The 25,816-nt window shown below is 40.9% G+C and overlaps 2 protein-coding genes across 8 annotated transcripts in view; one reads left to right on the top strand and one right to left on the bottom strand.

The window, feature by feature from the left end:
- The window catches only part of dennd1b (DENN/MADD domain containing 1B), a 135,499-nt gene extending 132,098 nt beyond the window's left edge, over positions 1 to 3,401 (bottom strand). For all 5 annotated transcript variants that reach the window (XM_080770932.1, XM_080770935.1, XM_080770933.1 and 2 more), the window contains exons 1-2: positions 3,175 to 3,401; positions 2,621 to 2,685 (exon numbers count right to left, since the gene is read on the bottom strand). In XM_080770932.1, the coding sequence (XP_080627058.1) occupies positions 2,621 to 2,685; positions 3,175 to 3,191 (82 nt within the window). In that variant the 5' untranslated portion in view covers positions 3,192 to 3,401. The remainder of the gene's footprint in view (positions 1 to 2,620; positions 2,686 to 3,174) is intronic.
- A 13,726-nt stretch (positions 3,402 to 17,127) lies between these two features.
- The window catches only part of lhx9 (LIM homeobox 9), an 11,258-nt gene continuing 2,569 nt past the window's right edge, over positions 17,128 to 25,816 (top strand). Inside the window, exons 1-5 of one of the 3 annotated variants that reach the window (XM_080771339.1) lie at positions 17,128 to 17,701; positions 18,697 to 18,899; positions 19,448 to 19,800; positions 23,247 to 23,446; positions 24,138 to 25,816. The exon at positions 24,138 to 25,816 is cut by the window's right edge and continues 449 nt beyond it. In XM_080771339.1, the coding sequence (XP_080627465.1) occupies positions 17,522 to 17,701; positions 18,697 to 18,899; positions 19,448 to 19,800; positions 23,247 to 23,446; positions 24,138 to 24,392 (1,191 nt within the window). In that variant the 5' untranslated portion in view covers positions 17,128 to 17,521 and the 3' untranslated portion in view covers positions 24,393 to 25,816. Of the gene's footprint in view, positions 17,702 to 18,696; positions 18,900 to 19,444; positions 19,801 to 23,246; positions 23,447 to 24,137 lie in introns of all 3 variants that reach the window. The other 2 variants (XM_080771338.1, XM_080771340.1) reach the window with 2 other exon arrangements.

Below are 25,816 nucleotides of genomic sequence, written 5' to 3'. Positions count from 1 at the left end.
TAGCCACTAGCCAAGCAATAATAGGCAACGACTAGATTGAGAGAAAAAAGGGGTATGAATAATTAGATAATCAAAATATATAATAATAATAAAATATAAAAACAAAACACCGGAAGTAGCGGAAAGGTGCATTGAAAGGTTACAAGGTTAGTTGACTTTTGCACAGAGATCAAAGCCAAGCAGTGTAAACCCCTCCTTGCAGTCCTTTGCACTTAAGACTGGCAGCAAGCTGTGAAACACAGGGTGTTAGTTTCCTGGAAGCACAGCACAGCACTGAGCAAAGCACAGCCAGGATGTGGTGAGAACGGGCAAAGTGCTGCTGTGACATCAGCAAATCCTGAAAGGCACCTTTCAGATCACTCAAGGAGGATACCCTTTCATGGGCCATTTTCAACATAGGATAATGTAAGGTACTGTAGATGGCAGCGCAGGGCAGTGGTGGGAGAATAGAACTCAACTGGGAGAACAGGGAATCAAAATCACTCTATTCATCATGCTCTTGCACTTAAAATATAATTAGTAACCACCTTGTAGGGAGAAGTGAAAAATATGAACAAAGACAAGTGAAACCTTAGGCCACTTCTCCAAATGGTTAGACCTAAATGTTCCACACTGTGTTGCTATGACAATTTAATTATAGCCTACGTATTTCGGACATAACTGTGGGCTATTTATTTGTTTGCCTCTATGAAGCAATGAGAAGATAAAGTGTGAATATAATGTGCTTTTTTGGCTACGCCTTCACATTTTGGCAGTAGGAGAAACAGGTCTAGTTTGTGGTGACTGATTGAAGAAGTGAAGACTAGAGGTTTCACAGCCTGGCCAAAGCCTGTCTGGTGTGACTCATAGCAGTAACTCAGTGAGCTCATATAAGTATGAAACGTAGAATGACAGAACTGAGACTGAACTGAGACTGCACATGAGAAAGGTCAGATGTTGGGGCTTAATGCACCTGTAGGCCTACAAATCTATTATTCACACACAATCCATCAATTTATGTTGAGTATAATGATGCGAGCTCATGCAAAGCACAGTTTATGGGTTGAAATTGTGACATTCAAAAGCCATATCATTTCAAATCCCTCGTACCTCAGGTACATTAAGTTTGAAGAAAGGGAAATTGATCTAATAACTACAGAAGAAGTGGCTCAGTCCTTATTTGGTTATCTGAAACCACTCCTTTTAAAGCAAACAAGGCATCCAAATCATGAGCCTCAGCTGGCAAATATTATAGAATGACATCTCCTGAGATTTCTTCCATCAAGTCTACTTCCTGAATGCCACGGTTCTGTTAGCCAATGAGGATTTGGTACAGTGTGTAGTGGCAGGAGGTCTGTCCAATGGCGGAACAGAATGGGTGTGCTTCATCTGCCCTAAGGGATGTGTGTGCATGCATATAACTATGAAGCCGTCCTCCTGAGAGAAGGAGTCCGGATATGAGCCTGACCCTGGATCAGACATGGGGGGAAGTCAGTTATTACAGTATAGGCCTGTGGTTTACGAGTATGGTTTTAAATCTAATATCAGAGCAACGTCCAAGGATAATTTTTCCCTCTGCTATGGTCAACTCAGCAGCTGCACAAGTGACCCATCCACAGCACACCTCTTTAACGTCAAAATCGAGTGGGGAAAACAAGAGAGCCGGTGTAATATGCAACTGTTTTTGCATGAGATTTAACTTAAGGGTGACACTGGATATTGATGTGAAATATAGGTTGTTTTGATTCCCATATTCATAACGCAGGAATACAATGTTGTTCTTTAGTGGCCAAAATAATTTCCTGGGTTAGCCTCAACACTCAAGTTTCTGTCCAGGCTGGCTGCTGCAGCTGGAATGTTTGACCATCGCAAAGAGCACAACAGCTAACCTAATGCTACTTGCTGGCCATACATACTGTAGCAGAAACTTTTCAAAACTGCCTGGATCACTAGAGCAACATTGCCTTCAACGTAAATGTGTAACTGGGCTTGTTAAAAAATAAGGCTTGAAACCATAAATAAATGTGCTTCTTTTTGTCATGACCTAACAAAGATCCACCATGCATCAATCAAAATGTTATCTGATGAACATGTCTAAAAGATGCCTCTTGGTGTCATACATTTAAAGATATGATTTTGACCTTTCTTAGGTTTTCTAAGGGATGCAGTAGAACACATACCTGTAATAAGACACCAGGTATAATATTCCCTTCACTTTGGGAGGAATGACTCAGACATCCAAACATTTAATGAAAGTATAGCTTTCTGACACAAGTTACCTGGCCTGAAATGCTGGAGAAGAGCAATACAGACTAAATACTGCTTCTGCTATAGCATATATTCAGACTGAGACTACACACCATTATCAGTGAACACTGTAATTATTACCCACCCACCACAAACAGTCTTTTTTTCAGATGCGTAACATACAAAGAGTGACAAACATAAGGGAGTTTCTTTTCAATCAAGGTCCCAATGACAATGTCTGTGTAAATGTAGGATATTGTGTATATTGTATAACAGTAAGATCCTGCCCTAGAAAGCTTCTAAAACAAAGCAGAGTGAAATTTGAATTCAGAGTCAGACAACACTAGCACTAGCAGTTATTCATATAAGTCTAGGGTGCAACTGAGTTACCTACCCTCATTTTCAGATGTTGGACATGCCACCTGTAGAACGAAATCAAATGTTCTTTCTGGATTCAACCTGAAATGAAAAAGAGAAGCTTTTACGGTGTGTACGTGTCACTCTGCCCATGGGCAGCGTCAGTAGCTAAGGTCACATATTGAGAATTGAGTAGTTTTAATTTAGTGTATGACTTGTAGCGTAGCAGTAACTGGTAAGCTAATGTCATAAGGTGATCCACCCATCTTCAACTTAGAACGATCTAAACTCGGGGCCATGCAGCAGCGAGCTCGCTGGGATAATGCAAGCCGGGTTTGCTTGGCTAGCAGAGCTGCTAATTCGTGGTCAGCCACAGACAGCAGCGCAGCAGGCTGACCCAAATGCTGCCAAGCCAGCTGGCCTGCCTGCTAATTCCACTGTCTCACACGCTGCGTGAAACATAACATTCCTTCGTATAACACGTCCACACACCGTGCTAGCGGCTAGCTCCACGTTGGGTCTATCGGTACTAGTTCGACAGAAAGCAAGCGAAGCGATAGATGGAGAGAGAAAAAACAACTCGTGTCTTACTTTATCCTGCTGTCCATGGTTTACCACATCGCGACAGCTCTTGGCTGTCCGCAGCGCGTTGGTGTCCACTGTCCAGACAGACTGTACTTTTTACGTTCCGAAGCAATGTGAATGAATACCTTCCGTATTAGCGGCGACAATGCCCGAGAGGTTGAATAATGTAAAGGGATGTAATGTCGTTCATCTTATTGAGTGTGTGTGTGTGTGCTGTAGAATGGCCCGTTTCACTTCCAGCTCTACGGTGGTATTTCCCACAACAAACACACTCCAGGAAGTGCTGTCAAAGATTTAGTGACGTCATGTCTTCTGATGATGAGCACCTTGCTGTTGGGAGGTGACTCCGCTACAACGTAACGTCAAGACATGATAAAGCATACACAATCTATGATGGTTTTATCTGTACTGTGCATTGATTGAGTTGAATTGTGTATGTGGGATAGCGTTATATTACCGTATTGTGACTATAGTTTCCAGCAGCGCTGGTCAGGATGATGACGTACTCAAGCTGAATTACCCTGCCCTATGCATACATACTGTGTATGTTGTCACTGTGAGTGTGTATGCAACTGTGGCACTGTGGCTCATTATTAATAAGCTGAGTCACCGAACAGTTTATTTGCATTAAGGAATGAATTTATTTGTCCCATGGTAAATTGAAACCCAATGGCATAGATTAGATGTGTTTCTCTCTTTCTTTCTCTCCTCCAGAGAATCTGTCTGGATCAGAGCCAATTTTCTTCAGGCTGACTGGGAGGTAATTAAGTGGCAGCAGACTGGGGCAGGCTGTCTCAGGCACCCTTATGAAATGATAATGGCAGGTCCGTTGACTTTTCTTAAAAGAAGAAAAACATGCACGCGCACGCACGCACACACACGCGCGTGCGTGCACACATTAATTGGTACCATAAACTAATATTCATTTTGGGAATACTGTTATGTTACGTTGCCTATTGCAATTTTGCAAGTTTACTGTGTATTATAGAAATTATGTTCAAAGCACATCCTTCATTTTTATGCCTGCATGAAATATGGTCAGGTAGGCTGGCTGCTACATTATAGGATATGAAATAGCTGCATGTTTATTCATAGGCTAGAGTAAGTAGGCCTAACTTACACTAAAGTGATGTATACAATGGTTCAAAATCGATCGCATATATTTATTATACGAGGGGGTGTAATTATGACATTGTTTTGTCTATATATACTGTAAGTAAGTAACATTTTTCACAGGATATTTTGACCAGTAATGTGCAAGTTGTCTGGAGGAGAATTGACCCCCATGATGTCAGTCAGAAGACACGTCATGTTTCATTAGCCAGAACCCAGAATGCAGGACTTGACACATAATCAGTGGTAGCTTACAGCAGTAGATAACCTTGAGAAGGCCACTAATGTCCACTCATCAACTGCACAGAGCTCAGTCCAACCCATCAATGCTAATTTGTATAGTATATTTCCAGTAAGCCTATTTTGTTTAAATCAGAGGGATCTGACTAGCAGTCAAAGCAGTGCCATGCAATCTAATGCCATTCATAAATGATAAATCTTTCATTCATCATGTCAAAAATCTGGAAGGTTGCCTGAATGTGTTGATTTTATTATGGCTATTGCAGCATTGCAGGCTGTTGTGAGGGGGGTTCCCCAGCATGCCTCGGTGCCCACCCACTGCCCACAAATTGTTGTTCTTTGTGTTATTGTGTTGTTATTTACCATGTAAATCTGTTGTTGAGATTAATGTGTGATTAATGTTAGTTTAACTATTGTTTTATCATGTGTGTGTAATTGGGATAAAACCCTGAATAAGAGGGTTAGCTGCTGTTAACACTCTCTCCCATTTCTGTGCAGTATGAGTTGGTAGGCTATTATTATTATTATTATTATTATTATTATTATTATTATTATTATTATTATTATTATTATTATTATGTGTGCACAGAGTGTGTGACTGAGAGGTTGACTGACTGCAAAAACTACAGTATATTGTGTAGTAGCTGCTTGAGAACGATAGAGGCGCTGTGGAAATTGTTATGCAATTTATGGTATGTGATGGTCACATGTCAAGAGAGGGACAAGAAGAGCAGAGGAAGCTGGAACCTTGGGTTGCACTTGCAGTGCACCCTTCGTTCATTTATTTTTGGGTATTTTTCTGGATATTGCTTTTATACAAAGTTGTGCCCGTGTTTCATTGTCATTGTAAGTAACGTTAGTAGAGTCTAGTAGAATATTTGACCGAGCGAAACATCATTCATGTAACATGATCAGATCAGATCTTCGCTGTTGTCATTGAAAAACATGCTTATCCAACGTTTCCCGAACAAACCGTTTGTCAGCAGATTAATTTTCCATCCACATCTTTATAAACGACTTGTAACCATGTCAACACAGAAGCTCTCGGAAGAAAACTCAAAGCCATTGATAAGCAACAGGACGTTACAGATCAATACCGAGCACCAGAATGAGACAGGGTTCAATGAAGTGGTGACATGTGTCATGTGTGTTGACATTGACCACGCTGGGAAACAGTTCACCGAGGGTGAGCTGGCCATATATAACTTACACCGAGAAGCATGTGAGGTAAGAGGAAAGATGCAGAAACATTATCTTTGTTAGATTCTGAGATCGTTTTTTATTTTTCTGTCTAGTTGTCTGTGCAATGCATTTTCTGCTTGAATGGAAATATTTCCTAGTCGGTATGCATTCGCACAGGCTATTCTTCCCATTAGTTCTATCTATTACTAGTAATAGGATAGTCACCGTTTTTATGCTATTGATGAATAATAATATCATTGTGATAAATGGTATATCTGTCATGACTAGTGAATTCATTTATTCATTTAAAGGAAAAAAACATTTTTCCATCACCATATCCAACATGTCTTTGTGCAATCCCTTAAAGAAACATGACCTCTCTTATGACAAGTGAGCGCTCTCTCACTTGTGTGGTGGTGCTGTTATTTGTAAATGGGGTTTTATGCACTAAATATTATGCCTCTGACTGTGCTTGAAGTTGAAGGCAAGCAAGTTGGCCGCGACCTGGGGAGGCCTGGGTGGTAAAAGCACAATGCGTGGGGGGGAAGTGCCCCGGCTATGCCAGTTTCACTATGTGGCTCTGCAATGCCATGTGAAATGACAGGCCATGTCACCAAATACCCTGGGGCCTTTTCCCTTTGTGGCCTGTCAAAGCTCACCGACTAGTGGGTCCTCAGTTTGAAACAGACTGAGAGATGACATTTTCTAACTTCCAAAGCAATGGCAGATAGTTCAGTGCTTTTCCCTTACAGAAGGTGTTGGTATGTTAGTCTCTGTATGTTTAGTCACAACCAAAAGGCACTCGCAAATGTATGTTTCTTTTTTGTTTTAAGCATCCAGTGCCTGCTTTTTATCAATTTACACTGCATAGGCATCTGACATGTATTTTCCATTATCCTTACATGGCGGACTCAACACAAGAGGGGGGGGGGGGGGGGGTGTGTGTGTGTGTGCGCGCACGCATGTTTCAAATGTTTCATTTGAATATTATCTATTATGTCCAGGCAAAGAAGAGGATGTATGTAGACCCAGCCAGTGGGTATAAGGTGTTCACGGCATATGCTCACCTGCAGAGGAGAAAATGCTGTGGCACTGCATGCAGACATGTGAGTTCTGTTCCATTTGTCACATTCTGTCATGTTCTCTACTGTTGTCCATTCCTTGCTGTGTTCATCTGTTCTGGGCTGGCTGTTTCATTCTGCTCTGTTCTGTACTGCGCTATACAGTACTGTTTTATTTTATTTTCTGCATGGTTTTGTATTCTGCTTTACACTATTCTTTACTGTCAAGTTTAGTTTTTGCATGGGGGCGTGTTCTCTCTTCCGAGTCATACCATAGCCTAGGTGGGGTTGGCAGAAGGTCCTTTCTGTGTGGAGTTTGCATGTTCTCCCTGTGTTCCCTAGGGACCCTCACAAAAAAGCTGCCTCCCTCTGGTCAGCTGGGGCGCCTGATGGAGGGTAAAGGAACTGGTTGGAATAACGTGTTCCTTCCACGTGCTATGTCCAACCAGGGAAACTCCCCACTGTCAGGTGAAAAGAAGCGGCTTGCACTCCTCATGCATTGATGGAAGCATGAGGTCAGTCTGTTGCTCTCCCCAGGTTGGCAGAGCGAGTGTAGCGCCCAGGATTACATTAGAGTCGACAATTGACACTGGGTGAAAAAAATGTGTTACAAAAATCGTGGGATAAAAACAAAGAAATAAGTAATATAATTAATTCAGTTCTTTCAGTTAATATTTCATTTTGTCCTTCTCTCACCCCCAGTGTCCATATGGCCAAGTCAACGTGAAAGACCCAGCGATGATGAAAAGGTTCAATTCTCTGTTTTATGTATAGGCATAGAGTCTCAGGTGAAAGCCAAAAGTTAAATATATGGTGCCTGTTTTGAATGGAGCACATCACATGTAGCCTGTCTCCTGCCTGTCGTTATTTTGGACTGCTTTTGAGAGTCATCTTTTAGCAGCATACTAAATGATGAAATATGGAATAGTGTCTGTGCAATACCCAACTGCTATGAATCACAACTATTCTCTAGATTATTTTCATTCTCACAAGAATGGAGAGAAGGGAGGAGGGATCCATTTGTAATATAGTGATATTGTACAGTCATTTTTCCTTGAGTGTCCAATACAATATCATCGTGCACATGTTTTCCAACAGTATTTAATATATTTTTCCATTTGGGTTATAAATATATTTACAAAGGTTATGGAGATGAAAACTAAGTTCATTTAAGATCTTCGCCCCCAAGATAAAGGCTGTGAATGTGATACTAACCACAGATAGTTGGATGAAGAGCTGTGCTCTTTTACTTTGTATTTTCTTGTTATTTGTTCTCCCAATTGTACAAATGCATGAATATTAGCTTCATTTACTAACTGAACTGTCTACCTTTGACTGAAGTGCAGTGATGTTAAAAATAGGCAGGGGCCAAGGGTCAGCGCTCACACTTGGCTGCACTGCTTTTACACCACTTGATGGAATCAGGCTGTTAACAAACATGCCATGGACATCAACAGCCTCCCTCCCCACTGGACTTGCAGCTCAGCCTCCTGGCAACACTTGGCTACAGTACAGCTCCCTGCGGCAGCTCCCCTGAGCCACAGCCTAATGAACTCTAGGCCCCTCTCATCACAACACTGCAATAGATCAGCCCATATTCACATGCATGCATATATATACAGGCACACACAACACACACACACACATACTGTAGGCCTACTAAACTCCCAAAACACTATGGCTCATAATAGGCTCATATAGAATAAGGGCCGTTAGACTAAACGCTACACTTTGTAGCCTATACAGAGACGGAACAAGGAAAGGTCAACCACTCATATCTCACTACCTGTGCGTGCAAGGGTTAAAAAAAAAAAGAGAAAGAAATGTGCGTCTTTATTTTATCGCATGTAGGTAGGCAGCACAATGCCTTTGGGCGTTCTAGCTGTGAACCTGCCACACACACTTGGCTGTCTCCGCTTGATTGGGCAAACAGCGTTGGGATGAGTGAGTGTGTCTGCCATGGAATTCTGTCGCAGCCGCCTACTGGCACGGCCACAATTTTCCTCGGCAGGTGGGTCCCAAAGGCAAGTGCTTAGTGATCGGAGCAAAGCCCTGTGAGCGGCTACAAGGAGATTCATGATCCCAACAGTGCTGGGGAGGACAGGTTCGCGGGGACGCATCGTCAGGCGGGATGAGAGGCGAATTTATTTGGTGGAATTTTGAAGCGAGGCAGCGGAGCGTGCGGAAACAACATTTCTACACTGGAATGGTGAGGGTGTCACACTCATCAAGTACCTGGGCCCGCCTGCCTGCCGTGGCTCTCACAGTTTTGCCTAGGGACTTGTCTGTCACATTAAAGTAGATGCATTGCCATTCAGGGCCTTGGCGGTCCCGCAGCCTGACCATGAAATAGGCCAACTTTCATGTCTGCCTCATCCCTCCACGTCTTCCCACTCCAGTGATGGCACAGTTTGAGATTTTTTTTCTTTCCCCCCTTCGTTTTCTAGCCTAGCAGTTGGTGACTGAGTCGCAAACAGCAGAGCAATCCCTTAGACAGATTTCTGGAGAAATTCACTTAGGAAATACAAAAACAAGGGGGGAGGGGATCTGCCCCATCCTCTCAATTACTAAGTCTGATCTTCATGCTATTGAACCCATTTACCAACAATGACTCAGCTCAGTCTAAATATATTGTATAAAATGGGGATATTATATATTCTGCAAAGTCTATATACTTTTGAAGCTGCTGAAAGACACTTATATTAAGTGATATTGTTATGAATATCAACAATATGGTACTCTAAACCTCATTAACGTCATTAATTTTAAGTTACAGATGTAACTGTAAAATGAATTTATTTCAATGGGAAATTTAATGTATTAAATTATTCATTGATTAATGATTTTGTTGAATTATGCAACATCAGTGAAACGTTAACACCATTCAAAACATAATAAAAAATGTTAACGCATATACACAAGTTACACAACTGAGTGATTAAGATTCATTAAGTGCTGAAAACAAGTTGAAACAACTAACTGGATATGTGAGCTATTTATTTCTCCCCTTTTGGAATGAACATCTCTGACCTTAAGCTGAAGCATATGCTTTTGCTGGAGCAGGGCGGCAGTTATATATTTGTGCAGTCTGCTACAGGAGAATGGCACAAGCCGCAGAGAAATGGAGAGATGTCCAGTTTAGAGCCATGACCAGGCAGGCTCCAGTCAGAAACATTTGACAGGCCAGGCATCCCCCCAACTCTTTCAGCACCCCACACCCACCCTATTTCACATGCAGGCACACACACACACCAGCCCTGCGGCCAATGCCCCAACCACAGTCAGTTATATAGTGTCTCCATCATTGTTGGCCAGACCAGCCAGGAACTGCTACAGGGTTGGTGGAGGAAAACTTGAGTGTCGATGCCTGAAAGGAACATCAGTCTCAATCGTGTGTGTGTGTGTGTGTGTGTGTGTGTGTGTGTGTGTGTGTGTGTGTGCGCGCACACACGTCTTGATATTCAAGCAGCATCTGAGCAGCCCCTACATCAACGTCTGGTCGTTCTACACAGACAGTGTCAGCTCGCCTCAGGGCAGCAGCTCCACGGTGGTCAGATGGACAACCAGATCCCTGTGGTAGAATTAGTGATATTAAAAAACAAACACACACACATGACCACCAAGTGACAGTCAGCGCAACAGATTCCTTTAGACAGACAGGCCTGCAAATAGCACAGAGGAGCAGTCGGTGTCTCCTCCAGACCACAACTGGTGGTCAGGTCCATGCCAGGCCAGATTGAGAATGCCAGATGAGACCTGATACGGGAAGGGTCACACAGCAAAATCCTCTAGGTTAAATGTAATGGTGCAAATATCATAAATGAACACTGATAGTTTCGCACAAAGCCACATACAGTGCACCTAAATTCAATTCCCATGGAACATTTTGGCCTGTTTCCACTGTCACTTGACATTGGCAAATTCACATTATGCATATGTCTTTCTTTGTCTACGTCCCAAAACCAGCAGATATAATCATATTGTGTTAACTACTAAAATCCTCAACATTATCTTGTGCTTACACTCTGCGAGTGAGAAATGGAGAGATGTCTCTGCGAGTGTAAGCACATTTAACCAAATGGATCCTTAATGCATTTGGTTACATTTGTAACCAAATGCACAGTGTTCATTGCATTCACAGTATTCATTGCATACAGTGAATTATAGAAAAAGAAAGGGGCAGCCATTTGGACACCAAAAAGTGTTAAAAGTAGCCTATATATAATCCATTACACTGACAGAAGCTAGACTTTATAATCTGGGCCTATACGGTTAGGGATGAAGGACAAGTAACTATCTATTATGTCTCCATGTCCTTTCTAGTGTGGCCAGATATGGACTAATACTATACCCACCATTCCCCACGAGGATACTAAGACTCGGTCCCCAGAGGAGGGGAGGCTGGTGGTGGACGGGGAGTGAGGTGGCTGTGTGCTGTCTGAGCTGTTTCGGGAGGCAGGGAGGGGAGGCAGGCAGCAGTTGGTGTGCAGAGAGCAGAGGCTCAGGCTGGCTAGTTAAGAGCTCCGCTCTCCTATCCTCCATCTGCCAGGGACCGGGGCTGTGATTTGAGCTCCAGCAGAGCAGAGCAGGGAGGAGATCGAAGGAGGGATGGGGGGAGTGGTGGGGGTTGGTTGGAGGGAAGAGTGAGAGGGATATGGGGAGTGGGAGGGAGAGGGGGGTGCAGAAAGGAGGGGGAGAATGGGGTGTGCGGCTGGAAGAGACACAAGAAAGAGAGTGAAAGAAACAGGGAGCTGGAGGAGGAGGGGAGGGGAGAAGAGCGAAGGAAAAGGACCTGGCGAGAGAAAACGAGAAAAGAAAGGGAAAAACAGGATGTAGGTATATGGGTATTGTTGAGATTCCTCAAAATCTTCACTTACTGTATGTTTTTACATCAGTGCTCGTGCTAAATATATAAGCGACATTTACTAGGATGAATTGTTTATTGTGCTCTAGCTCTACTATGATTATTATTTGATGTATCGTTCAAACCAATGCTTGGGTTATAGTATGTGCCTGTATACATTACATTACAATTAAAATAAAAAAACTGCTCAGTGTTAAATATTTCCAGGATGCCTCACTGTACGCCGCAACCCACCCACTGAGGCTCATGTGCCCATGGGATAGAGCCTTGCTGTGCCCCCCACCCCTCTCACCCCTCCTTCCTATAGCTCCACTCCTTCATTCTGTCAGTGTTTACCCTGTGTTTCCCTGCACCATGCATGGTGGAACCATGGGAGAGCCCTCCCACCAACTCCACACACACCTTTCCTTTTCACTTTCTTTCCCCTTACCATGCACCCACCCTCCCATGTTCCTCTCCCAGCCCTGCATGCTTTGGGGAGGGTGAGAGAGCTCTTCCATGAGATCGAGTGTCACTTGAGGTGACCCAGAAATGATAACTCCAGATGAACCCTGGATGTGTGGTAATCTACCACCATGCCCTACAGCAGAGAGGAGCCAAGGCATGGAGTCAGCCCAGGGAGCCAGGCATCCCGGCTGTGCTGTCTATGGTTGAAACCGTAGAAACAGCCACATAGCGGCATATAGTCTGTCTGGGTATCATACTCTGAAATGCTCTGCATGGTGCGTGTTGTGGTACACAGTGAAATGCATCTGTGTGCAGCTGCATTATTGATGAGATACATCGCGATGTCAACCGAGCGGAAGTAGCAGAGCAAAATGACTGTTAGCGGTATCATTTATGCAAGCAGCACTGAGGTGTAATTAATTGTCACCCTTTGCTACTTGCCCCTGCTCACTCACACATTATACAGTATATAGCTGCAGTATGTATAGGCTATAGGCTATATAGGAGATATACAGGATATATATATATATATATATATATATATATATATATATATATATATATATCTCACACACAGTTTATGGAAATCTGTGTCCACTATTGCTGCATTGTTATTCTCCAAGAGTTTAGCATAGGTCATCATGACTTCTGGATGACCTTTCTTTGCCATTTTAACTGAGAATTCAGCATAAATGTTCCTTGCTTTATTTTTCGTTATTAAATCGTCATACATGATACATTTGTCTACCATGTGCATAATCATTTAATGTTTACATAACATGTAGGCCTATAAGCTATAGGGCTACCATATAGGCCTATTGCTGAAATGGAAAAAGGCAGCCAATTAATGTATTTTATAGCGCTAAAATGAATTGAATACACAGGACCACAATGGAACCCCCCCCCCCCCAAGGCCTATGGGGCTTTTGTGTTATCCTTTTAACAATTAATGTAATCATTGTAGGCTATATCGTAGCCTACCTCCGTAGGTCTACGAATTGCAAACTGTTAATATTCAATCAAACAGTCAATCAATCAATATAATGCGAAAATATGGGCTCATTTGAGGTCTTACGAACTATAAAGCACAATGAAACCATCCTGTAGGCCGGCTACAGGGCTCATTCTTAAATGTGACATTGTTCATGGAAAAACGTTTCCGTCAACAAAAATGTACCTATTCGATATAGGCTATTGCTTTGAGGAATTGTTATTATAAATTATGTGACCGTGACCTGCGAGTGGAATTGTTAATTTGTTACAGTCAGGGAGCATTTTACCTGCAAGGCAGCGTCACACACATAGCCTATGACATTTCATCATTTAATTTCTTCACGTGATGTGCGATGGGCAGGCACTCGTGCCGTGCGTCCAGAGGAAACGAAAAATATCCATGGTTTGATTATGATGTGATGATGGTGTTGCTGTCAGCCTACAATTCGAAATAGCTATAGTTCATTATACGCCTATATTGCCAGTGAAAAAAAATCACCAGAGCTTGAGAATTGGTTTTATCAGGTTTAATTAAATAGATACGTGGGCTATGGGCTGCATGCATCTGCGTATCGAAGGAAATGTAATTAAATGCCTTGGATTTCTGTTTACAAGCTTTTGTATGTAACTGATATAGGCTAAGTGCAGATACATTTATAAAATACTGCTGCAGCCATTTGTCACCTATATGTGAATATAATAAAGTCTCGTTCAGTTTACATTGAGTTTTGTTTTGTTTTGCAGATATAGGCAACACAACAACACTCACAGATGTGGTGATTGGTTCAGTCTATAGCCTATCAATTTCTCTATAGATTAGGGCTGTGGGCCTGTGGCACTCATTTGACTTAAATCTATTAATTCGTATACGTGAGTGCCGTTGATGTAGACTAGATCGACAAACATTTTTGGAACAAATTTGTATGGGTGCTTGAGGGTCATGCACTTCTCATTTTCTGTGCATTGTGTTGTGAGGGCTGTCTGCATATGGAAGAATATTTAAATGTATTCTCGCCAAGCGGTGGGCTTGTTTTAATTGACACTCGCTGAGTCGCTGGGACTACAAGAAACAAGGAACAGCCCCCATCTACCGGCAGATTCTCATCTAGTCCTATCTCCTCTCCTCTGTGCATATGCAGTCCGAAGCCTCTCTCATGCGCACTGGGCTAAACAGAAGGAATCTATAGACTACAGCCTCAGGTAAGACCTTTTTTAATATTTCTAAACGAATAACCTAATACAGTAAGGAAGTTAAACAAGCGAAATTTGCACAAAGAGCAACGAAGAAAAGATGGCAAAACAGTAGACTATACCCATGCACACAGCCTATACAAATCGTGGGCAATATTTCCCTTCTGGGATAATAGCCTACGATAAGCAGATTCTTATCCATGAAGAAAACGTCAGTAACATAGCCCTACTGAGCATTCTTTGGTTGACTAATATATGACTATATGCCATCCAATGTGTCGTGGACTCGTGGTCTATATACATATGAAAGCATCGTAGTTCGTATATTTGAGCTAGCACAATACGCTGGTTATTGACCAAACAGGAGATGCATGCAGGGATCTATACATTACCATAATTGTAATATTTATTTAATTTGGCCAAAGCACCCACATAAAAACGACATATATTTTTGGGGGATATACGTCTCTCATTTTGTTTGTTTCAAAAGGATGAGATGGTGAAATTAACTTCATCAATTATAAACATATCTGACATCGAGTCAACCGGATTTAGTTTTTTAATAGACCTAAAACAATTTGTATACGTATATATCACATGACCAAATAATAAATAGACAAATGTCATGATTAAATAATATTTAGTTTTATGTCAACTGGCAGGGTTGGTATAGGCCTATAGTTAATTCGCTTTGGCTAAAAAGAAATATTCGTTCAATTCCATCGCACTGGCACATGCACGGGCAGAGGGAAAACGCACCGTTAAGCCCTCTTTCACTCGAATGAAATGTCATAGTTGGGGCTGGCTACGGTTTAGAACCTAAACGATAGAGGAAATAAATCCATTTCATTTTTTTGCTTACGATGTTGGTTATAGCCTTTATCTTTGTGTGTATTAAGGCAGCAAATAATTAATTTAATACAGTGTGAAGTGAATAATACTGCAATAGTCTACCAGGCGGAGTTAGCAGGTCATGTATCGAGGCTATAGATTTCTTTGTTCGGGTGAAATAAATTAAATGTAAGTTTAACCACGCTGTGCCATGCACTGACAGAGCGCAAATTAACTGTAGGGGTGTACCACCGGTAGGTCCAACACGTCCAGGGTCCAAGTATTGTCTGAGCGCCGTTGTCAAGAGACACCCAATTAAAAGACATCACAACTTCTGTGTGGGACAAATGAAAATGTAACACGTCTTGAGATGATTGGTGTTGGCGAGAGCGTCCGCACCTGCAATCCCATTGAGCTTTGGTAAATCTATTAATGGGCCCAGGATGAATAGGGAGTTGGACTATTGTTCGGTGACACTAAACTATTAATTCATCGGGTCCGCCGGGCTTTGGTCCGGGCCATGCAGATAAACTGTAAACATAACTCCTTGCGTAGTGTCAGGATTAGACACGACAATAGATTTACTGTAAAGTTCAATACTGTATGGGCCCTTTTCACTTCGATCCATGTGCATGCATAAAAAAGACGCCTGTTTTCTACGAGATATAGTCATTATCAAATAAAAAATAGCCGGTAGCAGGCTATATAGTTTAGGCATTTAAAAGACAAGTAGGCCACTAGGCCTATAGCCTATCGTGTTACTTAATGCTCTGAGGTGCATAATTAGATTCCATTGAGTGCAGGATATTCCGTTAATGGGGAGAAGATTGTGAGCTCGCTATCAGTTATATCAAAACATAACATAAGTGTTGCACACATTATATAATGTTATGTTATACAATATACAGGCTATATACTATGTCATTACATTTAGAACGGTTCACACACAAATATTTCATGTTTGGTCGTGCATGGATCATGTGATATGGACTGTGGCCTAGTGGGCTAGCTATAGTGTGTTCGTTAATTCCATTATGAAACTATTATGATATCATTGTTAAAAAATAATATTTTGCCATTCTTTCAGATTGGTTAATGTACCTGTCTCCACCCTAGCCTATCACTGATCACTGCCCCGCCCCACAGTGCGCGCGAGCACGCACGCACGCACTATCTCTCTCTCCCTCTCACACACACGCGCGCGCGCGCGCACACACACACACACACACACACACACACACACACACACACACACACACACCACACACACACACACACACACACACACACACACACACACACACACACACACACACACACACAAACAAACACACTCACACACACACACACACACACACACACACACACACACACACACACACACACACACACACACACACACGCAAATACATATTTTAGGCAACAACACATTAAACCAGAAATTTAATTTAAAGTACAGTAATTTTAATATTTTTTTAAATACCTTTTTTATAATACAAACTCATTGTCACACTTCAGACTGCCATCACAACTAATGCTATAATTGCACAAATAAGAACGATATGAATAATTATTTTTGTCACCATAGGCCTATAGTAGACCAGACATATATAGTAGGTAAATAAGACAGTTTGCCTTTAATCGAATCGAATGTTAAAAGTTTTAAGGCAGGTTAAATAATGTGCATTGTAGGCCCATACGCATGTCTCCATATTCAAGCATTAACTCATGGTCACTCATGGCTACTCTAATTCCACAACAGTTTATGCTAAATATGACTATATAGCACCACAAACCTCTTAACTATAAATGGAGAAAAGTAATGAAAATGTCAATACCAAAAAGTACTCGTCCATGCTCTCGCAGCCAGCACCGGGGGTTTGAGGGAAGAGTGACAGCTCTTTGTTGGTGAATAGAAATCAGTAGCAATGGAGAGAGAGGGAGGAACTCCTCCTACCAAATTATTCAGACTGGGCAGGCTTTTGCTCTCTTCACAAATAGGACACGGCTCTCAAATCCAGGCAGTCCCAACCTGACCTTCAAGCACACGGAACCCATAACGGGAGATCGAGGGACAATCCCCAAAACAAAAACTTATGCCATTTTTGGCATTTATTATTTGCGAGTATATAAATCCACCACCACAGCGCCGACCATCGCATCATTTGGACTATATCTTTTTTTTCCCCTTTCCTTTTTTTTGTTTTTTTTTCTTCTTTTTTTGGGGGGGAGAGACATTTACGGAAAAACGGAAAGCTGTTCCTTTCACTAGCCCTGTCCCACCCCGATTCTTCAATCGAGTAGTAGTTTCTTTCTTTGTTTGTTTAATTTGCACTCTTTGACGGGAAGGTGAGCTGAGTGTTTGGCTGTGTGTCCTCCAGAGCCAGTTGGATGCGCTGACAGACAGACAGACAGAGGCGCAGCGCTGTATATGGAAGTTGTGGGCTGCAAGGCAGAGGCAGGCAGTTGCACGTTGCGTCCAGGACCGGGAGCCATGCTTTTCCACGGGATCTCCGGGGATCACATCCAAGGGATCATGGAGGAGATGGAGAGGAGGTCGAAAACGGACTCTCGCATGGCGAAGGGTATGCAGCTAAACGGGAGAGAATCGGTAAGAGCGGATTTTGTGCATACTTTTTTATTTTATTTTTTAACATGACCGGTATAGGCCTACATAAACTGATAAATGTCACAGTTTACGCACAGGGACATATATGCATGCATGCTTAAAATGTATACCAAAGACAAAGTTGTTTTGGGTAAGTAAACGAAGAGCAGAAATGATTAGTAGGCTATATATTACTTCAGTTACAGTCCGCCAACGTGGGTTCCTGGGATCGTTACAATATATAGGCCTATAGAAAAGTATTTTTAACTATAAGTAGCTATACGTAATTCTATTTGGACAGGCCTCAGTTTCTTTCTTCTTCAATTTAAGAGGCTGTTCCATAAACCGAACGACAAACCCAACTTTAACAAATATACAATGTAAGAAGTCGCCCTAAAGATGCAATAGATATCAGGAATGGTATAGTCTACATACACATTTGTAAACATAAACTCATAATTACACACATTATCCATATCTTTATTTTTTATTTTTTTGCTGTGGCACATGGCCTTATATTTTGCATACCTGCACAACACATATGGTTGCCTCAAACCAAACCATATAGTAATTATAATTATTGTAATAATTATAATAATTGGTAAGCTATGTTATTATTATACTATTATTGGGATATTATAAAGTTGTTATTTTATTTGTATTAATTTGCAGGCATCTTAATGGTATATAGCTATAGGCCACCGTCGCCGAGTTCATACAACAACGGAACGATGGTTTTCCAGTTCACAATTTAGCTTCATTTATAATTCATACTCCTAAACACCCTATTATACATTGTTCTTAAGGTCTCTGTATTGTTTCTGGAAGTGAGGCGTGTGTACAATCAGGCCTATAGACTATACTCGATAGTGTGCGTTTATAGGCCTAATGTAAAATGTCCTTAAGTAAATGTAATTGTCACTTTGTTTTATTAGTTGTTTGTTTTTTAGTTTGTCGGTGGTTTTTCCTCTATTCACATCCACTATACCCCCATGCAGACCATCCCTTCTATGAGCCCGGAGAAGCCTGCTCTGTGTGCCGGCTGCGGGGGCAAGATCTCGGACAGATATTACCTTCTAGCCGTGGATAAACAGTGGCACCTGCGGTGTCTCAAATGCTGTGAATGTAAACTGGCGTTGGAGTCGGAGCTAACGTGTTTTGCCAAGGATGGCAGTATCTACTGCAAGGAGGATTACTACAGGTAAGAAAAAACAAGGTTATGGATTCCGGCATGACACCATAACTCTCACACACACACACACGCGCGAGCACACACACACACACACACACACACACACACACACACACACACACACACACACACACACACACACACACACACACACACACACGTACACATACACACACGCGCACAAGCGCACACACACACACACACACACACACACACACACACACACGGCTATTGAGAGGCATGCTAATCATTAGCTAACATTTTAAGCTATAGACTTAATTATGGACACACCTTTTGGGGTTTAAGGGATATAGAATACTGCTGAAATGTGTTCTTATGGGTGTGTATCATAATGTATGAATGATAAAAACAAAGCAGGCCTGCTGCCTGCTCGATCCTCTCTTGAAAAATAGCATACAGGCCTATTGTAGCCTATAGCTGCATAACTGGCTCAGAATAGGCTAAACTAAATGACTAAACAGTCAAAATGTTTATAGGCTATTGATCATGTTAAACTCTGTGTGGTTTCTTGACTCGTTGTGTCCTTGTTCCAGAAGGTTCTCCGTGCAGAGGTGCGCGCGCTGTCACCTCGGGATATCTGCCTCGGAGATGGTGATGCGCGCACGGGACTCGGTGTACCACCTGAGCTGCTTCACGTGCACCACGTGCAACAAGACGCTGACCACGGGCGACCATTTCGGCATGAAGGACAGCCTGGTCTACTGCCGGGTCCACTTCGAGACCCTGGTCCAAACAGACTACCACCCCCAGCTCAACTACGCCGAGCTGGCGGCCAAGGGCGGCGGCCTCACCCTGCCATACTTCAACGGAACCGGCACGGCCCAGAAAGGACGGCCGCGCAAGAGGAAGAGCCCGGCCATGGGGATAGATATAGCCAGCTATAACTCAGGTGAGACGGTGGCCCTACTGCACTGACTAGATCTGCTCCACTGTATAGGCCTACCTGCAGTTACAGTGTTACGTGTTATGTGTTATGTGTTGTGTATTTAGTGCGATGGGCTGTTCCTGCTAACCAAAGCACTGCATTTTCATACATATTAAAGCTGTACAGAAATATATAGGCCTAATGATGATGATGATGATGATATAATACTAATACTAATACTACTAATAATAGGCCTACTAACAGCCTGTTAATAATAACAACAATAATTATATAGGGGCCTATAATATATTATATTAGATATAATAGTAAGCTATATAATTATGAATTGTAATAATAATAATTCCCTGGTGTGTTCATTGTGACCTTTATATAACATGCAGGCCTATTGTCATAAAGCCGCGACCAGTCGATCCTCGCTGTCTAGAAAATTCCTTACATAAAGGTGTTGTTGGTGATTTGAGGCCCTACGTGTATGGAATAGGGTAATTACTATCTATCTTATATGCAAAACAGCAGTGTAGTATATTGCCCCAGGCTAATTGATCTGTTAGCTTTTCAGCATGTATTTTTTTACGCATTACATTAACACCATTTCTTTCCACTGAACAGTAGCCTAGCATATGCTGTCTCGGTGATCGAAATTTGACCCCATTGTCAATCAGCTCATCGACTTTTATAATTAAGATTAATATAGGTCAAAAAAAGGTATGCGAGTGGACGACCTATATGTGCACGTGCAGGGGGTACCGGTAATGTGGGATAATTAAGTAAAACCGCCGCCTCCAAGCGTCAAAGTAAAGCGCTTCCCATTTACCTAAATTGGTTGTCATAAGGCTACTGGTCATTTTAGGTCTAAAATAAGGCACTCAAAGGCTGAATGTTATAATCCGGCCCGCAGCGTCACTTTTGTGTTCGCTTTTCAGAATTAGTGTGCGGTTCAGAAAGTTTGTCATTGTGTGCCAAGTTTCCCCTGTTCTTCATGAATGGAGAGGAATAAGGATAATCTGCGTGTTAATTGTTCTTCGTTAATTGAAAGTGACGTTGGAATCCCTGGCTTCCAACCAATGAATAATACGCATGAAGGTCAGCACAGTTCTCAGGAACAGAGGCGAGTGCAATGGGGCCTGCTATGGGCCATGGGCTAGTTCTCAGAAGAAGAAAACACTGTCGTCAGAAAACAGTTTGCATAGCCTAAATGATTTTTTAAAGAGCTATCGTGGCATGCAGGCTCTTATCGTTTAAAAAAAGATTTTGTAAATGCTAAAAACGCCCACACTCCTATTTAAAAAAAATAACAATGTGTGTGTGTGTGTGTGTGTGTGGGGGTCTGCACAAATTTCACTTATATATAGATAGCTCAAGTGCTAAGCATAAAGAACCCGATGTAGCCTATAGGCTGTACATGATGCATTTAGCAAAATACTGGGGTTTTCTTTTTGCATGAACTATTAAACAGCAGGCACGCAGCTTTTCCAAATTATGTATTCTACATAACCAAAGATAATTAAAATTACAGTTTAAATTAATAACATTCACCTTCATGTATTCTGCTCTTTGGCTTTGTCCCATAAAGCACCCCTTAATTATATCTCCAACACATATTACACATCACACAACACATTATGGCATGCATGTGCTTTGAATTGTCCCGTGTGAATTAATTGGTGAATTTGCTGTTTAAGGGTGTTGTAGGCTACAGTTTCATAAAACAGATATAATCCAGTTGTAATCGATTCCTGTTAAAACAGGATATGAATGTTTATCTCCTGTCACTATATAGGCCCATGCAGGGAAAGGTTGTAACCCACTGTGTATTTTAAAACCACCCAGTACAATTTGTGGATATAGAGACCCCTAGTGGGCGATCTGAATGAGACATAATCTAGAAATGCCCTTGACTAATAAAACATTACATTCTTAGATTACATTACGTTAATATTTTTATGGGTGTCAGTGGCAAGGTTATTTTATACAGAATATATATATATTTTCCATGCACAACCGAAACTAACATAAACCAAAGGACAATACCTACCTCAATACAATATAATACACTGAAAAACAAATGTTTTTTTTTCTCTCTACTCTTAAATGATCTTAATGTCAATCTGTATTTTACATCCACCTGTTGCACTTACAATTATGGTGACTCATGAAATCTTCAACTGTCAGAATATATGAAGCATCTGCTTTTTACTTAACCATTTTATTTCAATGTAATATTTGAATTGTAAAATGTACCATGGGGGGAAAAAACACACTAGGAACTGATGACATCATATGCATTGTTATAGATTCTTGTATTATTTATTACAAATGCATATAATATTCTGACTATAGTTTTCTTTTGCATCTGGAATAAATATAAGAAAACAATTAATTTGTAAGCATTTTTATTATAACAAACATGAACTATTAATAATATCAATAACAGAATAGGATCATATAATTATAATGAATGGTGCTCTGACTGAGAATTAAGGATTAATATTCCGCTATCATTAAAAAAGTTTTTAACCGTTAAGACATGCGCTAAATTTATAGTGTTAACTTGTGCAGATTATTTTAGTTTCCTAGATTTGTTTCCTATAGCATCAGCATTCAATAATTCAGATACATTTCTTTGTCTTTTTGGATAAGAAGATAGTAAGATACCGATCTTGTTTATTAAGCACACTAAGCACAATACTAAAAATAATATTTAGCAGCCTATGCAATGAAGATTAAGCTTTTAGATGAGACAGTGCTTTATATTTTACCATGTTGTTAATTGCATTTTTGTGTGGCGTTTCAGCATTTTTCAATGTTTACACATTCAGAGCACCATTCAGGCCATAGGCAAGCCGTCAAACAATATTACACGATCTGAATTATATTCAGTGTACAAAAGTGCATAAACATAAAAGCTTTGAAATATTAAATAATTATTTTTGGTTAACTTTAACAGAAAGTATGTATATAGCATTTGTACGCTTACAATCGCTGCATTAAATGCATTGTATGTGTGGGTATAGTTTTCTTTATGTTGGCTCTGTATTGGCCATTGATTGTGCAATACTGATAATTGCAATATTTTAAATATTTAAAACATCATTATTAACCACAATACAATAACTCTTAACATATTCAGTGTAATAAGATCTGAATGGAAGAGAATCACTTACCCTGCCTCATGCTGATAACTTAATGGGATTAAACTGTTTCTCTATACAAAGCCCTTTAACTTAATTTTGAGAGTATAAACACTGGACCTATGAATATAAAATGTTACACTAAAGATTGTAACTCAGAGAAATGTAACCAAATATTACAGTATACTCTCTGAGTTAATTTAGCACAAAATACCTTACACTGCAAAATATATTATATATAATATAATATTGCTGTGTTGGCTGCATGATTATATGCTGTAAACCACCCATGGGGTGCTTTGCCCTCTGCCCTCTCAGGCTGCAATGAGAATGATGCTGACCACTTGGATCGTGAGCAGGCCTACCCTCCGTCACAGAAGACTAAGCGCATGCGCACCTCCTTCAAACACCATCAGCTGCGGACCATGAAGTCTTACTTTGCCATCAACCATAACCCCGACGCCAAGGACCTAAAACAACTGGCCCAGAAAACGGGCCTGACCAAGAGAGTCCTACAGGTAAGCAAGAGCTTCATTTATAGAGTTGATGGTCACACACCCATGTCTGTGTCCCTCCACCCCAACCCACGTCTTCTCACCGACTCTTATATTCCCATGCATTCTCAAGTCATCCTTTTTATTTTCGCTTTATTTTGGTTTGTTCGGTTGGTCCATTTAGTCATTAGTTTTATAATATCCAGGGTTATTTGTATTTGAACTTTTGAGGAGTTTTTATATTTTCTGTGTGCTAGAGGTGTTGGGAAATACAGGAGAAAATGAGTTTTGTTTTGTTTTTCCTGCATATACTGGAGCGTAGACAATTTAGTTTAAATTGCAGTTTATTGTTGATATTATGGGATAGCTTAACGAACAGAGTGCACAAGTAATGTATGTGGGAAAATAATTATTCATATTCATATTCCAACCAATTAAAATCCTCAAAAGTGTAGGATTATTGTTTTAATTTACTATTGAACTACACTTGTATGTTCAAGAGCTAAATGGTCCATCGTGATCTGCCCCTTGAGCCCAAAATAATGTGTGAAAATATAGCGGTTTACATACAGAGCAACTTGATATAATGATAAATGTGATACCTTGATACATAAACCACTGCATTTTCATAGTGAGGAATGATTTGATACTTTCTTTAAAAAAATTAATCCTACTTAAACACAAAAGTAAAAGCCACATTGGGATTGGTTTGCAGGTTTGGTTCCAAAACGCAAGAGCCAAATTCAGAAGGAACGTTTTGCGACAGGAGAATGGAGGTGTTGATAAGGCTGATGGCACCTCACTCCCTGCACCCTCATCCGACAGTGGGGCCCTGACCCCCCCCTCCAGCGCGGCCACACTAACAGACCTGACAAACCCCTCTATCACTGTAGTGACCTCCGTCACCTCTAGTTTGGACAGCCATGATTCGGGGAGCCCTTCGCAAACTACCTTGACAAACCTTTTCTAACAAGCTATCTCTAGGAGACTCATTTTTGTTTTGAATTTTCTTTCTTTTTTTCCTTTCTTTTTTTTTGTTTTGTTTTATTTTTGTTTCTCAATTTGCTTTTTTTTTAAACTGACACCTTTAAAGCAACTGGAGACAGCTCCTTGGAACAGAGTGTCGTACTGCACACATACAAGAACAGCAAGAACAACAACAGCAGCGACCACATTAAAACACAAGGAAATTATGTGTAGCATTTGCAACCGCTTGGCAGAAATGTCTGTAGTTGACTTACAGTATGCAGAGATTGATTTTTTAGAAAAAATGTAATAGTCCATTGGAGAAAGCTCCAAAACTTGAATCTTATCTGGAAAAGTAGGCCATTTTATTTCATTTGTCTTTATTTGTACATTTCATTTGACTTAGCACAATTCAAGCCCTGCCTAACTTATGCTTAATTGGTAGACTTTTAAATAATATGAATATTTTGGCCGCATAAATCTGTGTATGTATGCACTATGTTCGCACTATCCAATTTAAAGCTAATTGTGTTTATTTCCCTTTTTTGAATAATTTGGAAAAATCAACTTGTAGAATGTGCTGTAAAGGTTAACTTGAGAAACAGGCTTTAATCATTTCAGAATGTTTCAGTCTTTAAGACTGAGTTGGATGCATTGGACATTTGGAACATCTCACACACAGCTACATATAAAACCCATAAAAAACTGCATTTTTAAAAGAGCCCAACCACAACAACTCATGCCAGGTAGCTGCTGAATCCACAACATAATATTCTTTCTTCTTAATTCTCACCTTAACTGTGATTACGAGGAACAAGCAAACCCCTCAATCTGTACAGTGGTAACTGTTTAACATGTAAAGCAGTCACAATATTAGAAATCACCAAGCAAAGATTGGAAAGCAGTTTATGGACACTGTTGTAATCGATTGTTGACGATAGGGCAACTTCATGGATTTGTCATCCTCATAGATTAATATTATTAATGGACAAAAAACAACAATTATGTCTATAGAAGTACAGTTAATTCAATTGCACGGTGACAATATACTGCCCTGTGAAAAGTGCATTATTGTTTATCATGTTGCTCAGGGTAATGATGTGATTTTAAAAGGGAAAGGGAGCGAGGGTGCGAAATTAAGTGGTAGTTGTGACGTTGCAGACCAGATTTGTAGAGCTGACATGAACATTCAAATGACCTCAGATAGGTGGAGCTGTGAGCGGCAGCCAGTGGGAAATCATTATCCGTTTTACTCCTTTTTGGCCATATTTATATACTTTCTTTACGGACATTTGCCACTGAACAGACCAAAATATGTTTCTTCTGGCTGAGAGATAGAGAGGGGGAAGGGACAGAGAGAGCAAATCTTCAATGAGGGTTGATACATTTCATTGTAAGTGTCACAAGTTGTTCTATTGTAGAACAAAG

Source organism: Protomyctophum bolini (genome assembly GCF_963924005.1).
Source record: "Protomyctophum bolini genome assembly, chromosome: 8".
NCBI classification, from domain to species: domain Eukaryota; kingdom Metazoa; phylum Chordata; class Actinopteri; order Myctophiformes; family Myctophidae; genus Protomyctophum; species Protomyctophum bolini.
This window is presented reverse-complemented; position numbering and strand designations above follow the sequence as displayed.